This window comes from Abrus precatorius, unplaced genomic scaffold (assembly GCF_003935025.1).
Source record: "Abrus precatorius isolate BTA unplaced genomic scaffold, Abrus_2018 Scaffold3, whole genome shotgun sequence".
Lineage (NCBI taxonomy): Eukaryota > Viridiplantae > Streptophyta > Magnoliopsida > Fabales > Fabaceae > Abrus > Abrus precatorius.
The window spans coordinates 29663501-29672111 of NW_020874373.1; the positions used below are offsets into that span (position 1 = coordinate 29663501).

The window sequence follows — 8611 nt, forward strand, 5'->3', positions numbered from 1 at the left end:
GGGGAAGATATGATTGAGCATGCATAAAGTTCTTTCATCTTTTGCTCATAGAAATCATTCCTGAAATTGTACGCACAAGAAATACTGAAAACAAATTGCATTATAGTTCGTGCGGCTATGTTAGCTTCTAAGTTTGTTTTGCATGATTGAGAAGTAGATGCAATTATCACGTATAGTTCCGTTCAAAGAATAAATAATTAGAGCAAAAGCTGGGTCTTTCTGCTGTACCCATTGAGGGAAGGAGCAATGGACCGTAACTTGAATGGAATGTGAGGTACAAACAAGTGTTTAATGTAGGTGTAACCCTCCCATTATGAATGTAAGAGAGTGGTGTTTGGTTCAAGTCCCATGTTTTCCTAGTGTCATGACAACAAAGAGCTCATGATGTCGTGGAATTCATTTTTGTCCCATGCATCTACCATTATTAACACTTTAGTTCAATAAATTGAATGTATTCCAATAATTCAAAAGAAAAATTAACTAAATTGAAGTCGATAAATTGCTAGACTACAATTGGAGCACATGATATTAATATAAACTACCCGATACTCATGGATCAAAGTTGTGCAATATTCCATATATTTTATTACATAAGTATTCAACACAAATACTGAGAACTTGCAAGAAATAAATTTTCACATGCATCAGGAATCAACACAAATTTCGTGGGGATTAAAAATTTGTCTTTGTTGTTATACCCTCAACAAAGTCCACCATAGTTTAGTTGAGCACAATAATAAGCATAATATCAATAATAGTAAAAACTAAAACAAGTTCCAAATCGAATGATCCAAAAAGCAAAGGGAGCAAGATTCTTCCTTTCTCTTCCAATTGGCAATTGCTTCTCTTTCACTTCACTTAACTTCACTCATTCTGTTAGCAAGTCCTCTCTTTCTCTGTGTTTTGTTTTCTTTCTCAATCTTTTTGGCGGGAATTGGACCCCACCAAATTAAAACCTCATCCTCCCCCAACTCATGATATCTTTTGTCTAATAAATACAACTACTTCCACACTTTCCTGCTCCTCAACTATTTCCATTACCTCTTCCAACCCTGAACTTTACGCACCGTATCATTCATCCATAACACCACTTCCAGAACGGTGTCGTATCAATCTAAATGACCGTTACTCTCTTCATCCTTCTCTTCTTCTTCTTCTTCCACCCCGCCGTTTCTCTTTCCTCCGACGGCATCGCACTTCTCACTCTAAAATCCGCCGTCGACGCCTCCAGCGCCGCCGCATTCTCCAACTGGAATGACGCCGACGCCACCCCGTGCCGTTGGTCCGGCATCAGCTGCGCCAATATCTCCAGCGTCACGGAGCCCCGCGTCGTCGGCGTCGCTCTTTCCGGCAAAGGCCTCCGCGGTTACCTCCCGTCGGAGCTCGGAACCCTACTCTACCTCCGGCGCCTCAACCTCCACACCAACGCGTTCCATGGCTCTATCCCTGCGCAACTCTTCAATGCCACCGCTCTACACAGCATCTTCCTCCACGGCAACAACCTCTCCGGCAACCTCTCTCCCTCCGTCTGCAACCTCCCCCGCCTCGAAAACCTCGACCTCTCCGACAACTCCCTCTCCGGCGCCATCCCCGACACCCTCGGCAACTGCTCGCAACTTCAGCGCCTCATCCTCGCACGGAACAAGTTTTCCGGCAAGGTTCCGGCGACTCCGTGGCCGGAGCTGAAAAACCTAGTCCAACTCGACCTCTCCTCGAACCTTCTAGAAGGCTCAATCCCTAACCAACTCGGAGACCTTAAATCCCTTTCCGGAACCCTAAACCTCTCGTTCAACCATCTATCGGGTAAGGTTCCAAAGTCTTTAGGGAATTTACCAGTGACAGTTAGTTTCGATCTTCGGAACAACGATCTCAGCGGTGAGATTCCTCAAACGGGGTCGTTTTCGAACCAGGGACCCACCGCGTTTCTTAACAACCCGAACCTGTGCGGGTTCCCTTTGCAGAAATCGTGTAGCGGTTCAGCGCCGAGCGAACCGGGTTCGAGGCCCGGTTCGGCTCGTGAACCAGAAGGGCGTTCAACGAAAGGGATGAGTCCCGGTTTGATTATTTTGATATCGGTGGCTGATGCTGCTGGAGTGGCTTTGATTGGGCTTGTGATTGTGTACGTTTATTGGAAGAAGAAGGATAAAGCGAATGGGTGTAGTTGCACTTTGAAGAGAAAGTTTGGTGAAAACAATGAAAAATCGAGTTTGTGTTGTTGGTGTTCTTCTTTGGGATGTGTGAATGGGTTGAAGAGTGATGATTCAGAGGTGGAAGAAGGGGAGAAAGGAGGGGGAGAGGGTGGAAAAGGGGAAGGGGAATTGGTGGCAATTGATAAAGGTTTTAACTTTGAGCTTGATGAGCTATTGAGGGCCTCTGCATATGTGTTGGGGAAGAGTGGGTTGGGGATTGTGTATAAGGTGGTGCTTGGGAATGGGGTGCCTGTGGCTGTGAGGAGACTGGGGGAGGGTGGGGAACAAAGGTATAAGGAGTTTGCTGCTGAGGTTCAGGCCATTGGCAAAGTGAAGCACCCCAACGTTGTTAAGTTGAGAGCCTATTATTGGGCTCCTGATGAGAAGCTCTTGATCAGTGATTTCATCTCCAACGGCAATTTGGCCACTGCCCTTAGAGGTGAGTCACTCCTTTCACATTTTCGGTCATTCATTTCATTTGTTTCATTCAGTCATAAGGGCCCTCTTCACCATCCATAGCAGAGTAGCAGGCTTTGGAGTAAAGAGTCTAAACAGTGATGACTGTTTCCAGAAGAAAGAAAAATAAAATAGTGATGGCTAATAAATAGAGTTGAATAATAACAGAAGTAAAAGAATAATAATAATAGCTCGTGATAACTTGGTGAAATTGGATCACATAGGTAATGCAAGTAATATAAACAGTTTGGGAGGTGGTTGTGTCAATATATCCCGTTTGATTTTATTCATTATCTAAAATTTTTGAGATGAATATTTTTATCTACAATTTTTTCTTTATAAATTTAGTAGAGATTAATAATTGCCTGAGCGTTTAATCACTCTACTTTCGTATTAATTTAGACCAGTGTAATTTAATAAATAATAACTTTTAAGAAAATATCTAATATAACATTATCGTTAAATGGACTGATGAAACGATAGTGGATTAATCAAAACTAGCTTTAATGTATTTAGCCACTTTAGGCTCTATTAATCGTCTGTGTGTAATTTGTTTTGTCACTATGCTTTCAATATTTCTTGAGTTCTGTAAGATATATTTTTTTTTCACTTTTTGGTTTTCACGAGTTCTGTCCGAATGTTATGCCCTGTTCGTTCAATGATTAGATTAATTATTGTTGTTTTTTATTTCAGGCAAAAGAAAAACAGTCCTTTCTAGAAAGAATTGCTATCAATATAAATATTACATTATTTTTACAAAAGTAATGATAAAAATATGGTAGATTTACTTGCAGGGAAAAACAAAACAATGAAAGAAACTCGCGTTGGAGCTCTGTATTTTTCCATTTTTTTATTATTATTATTATTATTTTTGGTTAGAATTGTCGTTTCTGTTATAGATTTGTGGGACAATGGGACCGAAATGGTAGGTTAACTGGTGCAAATGTGCAATATTAAATTTTAGTTTGTCGGGGTAGGAATAAAGAAATAACATTACATATAATTTAATTTGAGGTGTGAGTGAGAGTGGCTAGAGGAGGACTTTAGTGTGATGCTTATTTATTGTTGACAAGGGGGCGTTGGATCCAAGAAATTGTTTGGTGAGACAACAGTGGTAATGTAAATGAGCTCCCCTTGGGGGCATCCGACGAGAAAGTAAGACATTCACCATGTGTCTGGGAAATGTGACTGCAGTGGTATTCATGTTGGGGACCATTAATTTCTAGACCTTCGGCTCATATTATCAGCACATGGGCCACAAAACTAACCAAAACTTTAGGTGGAAAAGTAGCTGTTTCTCAAACCCAAGTCATTTCTCAAGTGCAGTGTCTGTTGACTATATATATATATATATTTGTTGTTTGGATTCCTTTTCTATGCGTATATTGCCATGTTTATCAGTTATCGCTCACACACACAGTAACAGTATCTCTTAAAGTAGCTTTATATAAAGCTTCTTGTGTTTGTAGGCCAAAGAAGGACTCTCAAGTTTGTGCCGCTTTTGTGCCTTTATTTCACAATTCAGCTAAAGTTGATCTTCCTATATTTTTGTTCATTGTAATTGAATTTCCTAGTTCCTAGGCCCCTGGTGGAAAACCTTACTTTTCCTTGCTCCATAATTTTCCTTTTGGCCAAACTTTCTGACTTTCAAGCTGTCTCTACCAGCATCACGATTGCTTGTTTAAACCCCGGGCCCTATCAGAACTGTTTTCCTATTCTCTCTACTCTCCATCCTTCTACTGCACTAACGTTTGACTATTATAAGAAAAATGCTAACACATGTTAATATTTTTTTATAGAATAATTTGTTACGTAGGATGTGAGATAAGCCAACCAATTATTCATGATATCGCATTTGAAATTATTCATAAAAATATTTAAAATTGCTATTTTTTACTTTTTATTTGAAGATATATCATTCTATCATGAATTTGTATAAAATCCTTTTTGAGTGAAAAGCATTATCTGTGTTTGCATTCTGTCCTAGATTTATAGTTTTCTCAATAAAAAATTCAGCTAAAAATATCTTATATTTAATCCTAATTATTTACGCAGGGAGAAATGGTCAACCATCTCCTAACCTTTCATGGTCAACCAGGCTGGGGATCATCAAAGGAACAGGCAGGGGTTTAGCCTATCTCCATGAATGCAGTCCAAGAAAATTTGTGCATGGTGACATCAAACCCTCCAACATCCTCCTTGACAACGATTTCCATCCCCACATTTCGGATTTTGGTCTTAACAGACTAATCAGCATCACCGGCAACAACCCCTCCTCCGGTGGCTTTATGGGCGGAGCTCTTCCTTACTTGAAGCCATCACAAACAGAGCGAACTAACAACTATAAAGCCCCTGAGGCTCGAGTCCCAGGCTGCAGACCCACCCAGAAATGGGATGTATATTCATTTGGAGTTGTATTATTTGAACTGCTTACTGGGAAGTCCCCAGATTCTTCTCCCGCCCCATCAACTTCTGTGGAAGTCCCTGATTTGGTGAGGTGGGTTAGGAAAGGGTTTGAACAAGAAAGTCCTTTATCTGAAATGGTTGATCCATCACTTCTTCATGAAGTGCATGCCAAGAAAGAGGTACTAGCTGTGTTTCATGTAGCACTACAATGCACTGAGGGAGACCCTGAAGTCCGGCCTAGAATGAAAACTGTCTCCGAAAATCTTGAAAGAATTGGAACATAATATTCATATGTTCACCAGCTGAAAGTAGTGAACCTGAGACTGGAATTTTCGTGATACTCAAGGAAGATGCAATTCAGTCCCATAGCGCATTTTTGTGGTAGCACTGAGAAGATTGTCATGTGGGGGCATCAAGATGGTGATGCAAATACTTTCCATCTTGGACTGGGCCCTCAGGCTGGTGTTTTTAAGTTAAAGCAGTTTTTTGACGGCTGTCAACATCACAGGTCTCACCTCATCTTTATTCATTTTTGGCAAGATCAAGGAAGTTAATAGATATATTCAAATTTTTTTCTGATCTCATTTTCTCCCGAGTCTGATCATAATAATTTCACGATATCATGCATTATTACTTTGGTTGGCAAATTCAGATGCAATCTACTGTATAATAAACTTTTTGTAGCTCTCCATTATGAATGACAACTAGGTTTCACATTCGTCGTCTTCAGTGTTTTCAAGATTGACTGTGCTCACGAATTTGCTGTTGTTTTGGGTTGTATGTGATGAAATGATGTTTTAATAGTTATATCTAATAGGTACTACTGTACTAGGATAATATTTTTGTGTAGGAAAATGGTAGAATTTCTTAATGACAAGCTATAATAAGAAATTCATCAAATCTTGCATGCACACCTACTATATCAGTCAGTGGTTCAATTTCTTTCAGATATTAAATAATATACTTAATTCCTCTGCCTTTTATAAATGGCCTTTACTCTCGCGGTGTCCTTTTTTTTTTTTTTGGTTCTTTTGGGATTCCTACAAGTATTTTACAAAGGAATTAGAAAGTCATCCTATTCATGACACAGTTAGACACTTCTTTCGTTAAACACTGTACATTCACACTCTTCTCTTATCAGCTTTTCTTTTCTTTTCTTTTATATCCGTGTTGAACTACAATGACTTTACCAACCTCCTAGGGGTTGGTCAGATCTCACATTCAACTGTGGTTCACTATGCTTATCTTGCAGAGCTGCTTCTGTTGATGTCTTTGCAAAGCTGCACCCTCTACATGAATTGCCAAATCTTATACTCCAATATGTGTAAAGGAATTGTTTTAATCTATGTAATTGCAAATGATAAAAAGTTATACATAAATTTTTTTATTAATTATTAGAGAATTTAATGTTATTTAATGCATTGATAATATTAAATGCTATAATTTTCTATAAAAAATCATGTACAATGTTGCATAGGGAGAGAAATAAGATGCCCTTCTCTCAAAACCCACACAAACTACTTGCACTTTGTAACACCCATCATCTTGAATGCCAGAATGATCGATTCATCAAATTTAATTATTTAACCTACTCTCCTGTGGCTGCTGTTCACAACTTGAACTTACCAGCCAGGCTTAGCTAGGCATGTTTTTTTTTGGGTCTCCAGTGGTTGGGAATATGCTATAGAAGTCGTCCGTTTAAAAGGAGGTCCAATCAATCAATGGTGGGGTTTAAGACTCCATGACAAGAATCGTGCCTCAGTGTGAGATGAAGCTAGACTCCTCTGTTTATATGATGTCATATGCAAATGGTACCGGTACGTAGCTCCCAACTTGGGAAATTCAGATGAGCTTTTCCAGTTTGACTCCTACTCACTAAAGGTTAACTTGGGCTGACTTTGAGGCCTGTTAAATTTCACCTTGGTCAACTCCGTTGGTCAGAAAAATTTCACTAGGTTAAGTCATGCTAAAATAACATTGAAAATCGTGATAACCATGTTCTGTTTTTTATACAAACAGGCTCTTATACTTAATCAACTCTCCATCTTGGGAAATTCATTTCGAAATTTCCACTTTCAATGCTCTGTTTGTTTCTAAGAATATGGGAAGGAAATATATCTCTTTGAATCTAAGGTGAAACAGGAAAAAAAGAAAAAAAAAAGGATAATAGAAAATGGATTAAAAGAATGAATTGTTACATAAAAACAGAAAATAAAAAAAAATCTCTCCATTAATATTGATGAGTAAAATGATAATAGAAAGAAATAATTAAATTATATTGACAAAAATTATAAATATATAAATAAATTAAACAAATCTATTTTTATCATCATATTGTTTTAATAAAATATTATTTAATAAAAAATTATTTTAAAATTTTTATATTTTATATTATATGAATTTTTTAATAATTTAAATAATAATAAAAAAGTCACACTTCCTCCACTCTCCCTGCCTCCTCTCTCACACTTCCTTTCAAAATGAATATTTTTATTGTCGCGATGGAGTCCACAGAAAGAATATCACCTTTCTGCTCTACCCTCCCCCAACTAAATAAATAATGGTAATTCCCTTCCTTTTATTTCCTTTCATCGTTTTTATTTCCATTCCACCTAAACATTGACTCTGTTTTAATAAATTTCTACAGAAATACTTGTAAAAGAGAAAAAAGAGATAAAGCAAATAAATTTTCTATAATTTAAAATTAATTTTTTATGTTTTCTTAATTAATTTCTCTAAAACATGAGATGTATAAATTAATTTTAAATTGTGAAAATAATTTTATTTATTTTATCTCATTTTTTCCTTCAATTATAAGTGAGTGTGAAAATTTACCTAAATTAAACTATAATGTAGAAGTCTAGAAAAATAAAATCAAAGATATCATTTGATTGTGTTGGTACAATGTTCTAATTAATGGGTTAATGGGACACTGGTTGAACTAGTGAGTTAGTAATTAAACTGGTATATAATAAATATAAAATGTTGTACACATCTTATATAAAAAAAGTTTGGTCGATTATAAAAACAATAATAATAATTTTATTATATTATTTATTTATTTTTCTTCTATATTATAAAATAAAATTATAAAATATATTTATATAAATTACATTTTATTCAATGATACATGATAAAATATTAAAATGAACTTTTAATTAAATAAAATTGATTTAGGTGTACAGTTCATAAAATATTTTAAAACATATATATTTAAATTTTAAAAATAAAATTATTTTTTAAAACTAAATTTGAAAACAATGTTATCAAATAAATTAATTTTTAAAAATATTAATTGTTTTAATATTAGTGGACACCATTTTTTCAAAATTAAAAGGAAATATTGTAGTACATCTCCATTCGGTTGTTGTACTTTCCCTTAAAAAATTAACACGTGACCCTAAATTTCCTAATGAGAACAGGTCGTGACCCCACCTACATAGATATTTAATATTATATTTTTTCTGACCAAAAAAATAACAAATTCATATAACCGTTAATGTTGAAACCAAAATAAAAATAAAAGTGAAAGATATGGTTATGTTCTGTTTGATCTTTCC

The 8611-nt window shown here is 36.2% G+C and overlaps 1 protein-coding gene across 1 annotated transcript; it reads left to right on the plus strand.

The window, feature by feature from the left end:
* The first annotated feature begins 1092 nt into the window (after window positions 1–1092).
* On the plus strand, window positions 1093–5775 carry LOC113863288 (receptor protein kinase-like protein ZAR1). Its single transcript, XM_027496816.1, has 2 exons — window positions 1093–2628; window positions 4701–5775. The coding sequence occupies exons 1-2, from the start codon at window positions 1119–1121 to the stop codon at window positions 5333–5335; spliced, it is 2145 nt and encodes a 714-aa protein (XP_027352617.1). The 5' UTR covers window positions 1093–1118; the 3' UTR covers window positions 5336–5775.
* The last annotated feature ends 2836 nt before the right edge of the window (window positions 5776–8611 follow it).

Coding starts and splice junctions, on each gene's coding strand:
- LOC113863288 (XM_027496816.1), top strand. CDS start 1,119: ATGACCGTTACTCTCTTCATCCTTCTCTTCTTCTTCTTCTTCCACCCC. Junction 2,629..4,700: donor TTTGGCCACTGCCCTTAGAG/GTGAGTCACTCC, acceptor TTATTTACGCAG/GGAGAAATGGTCAACCATCT.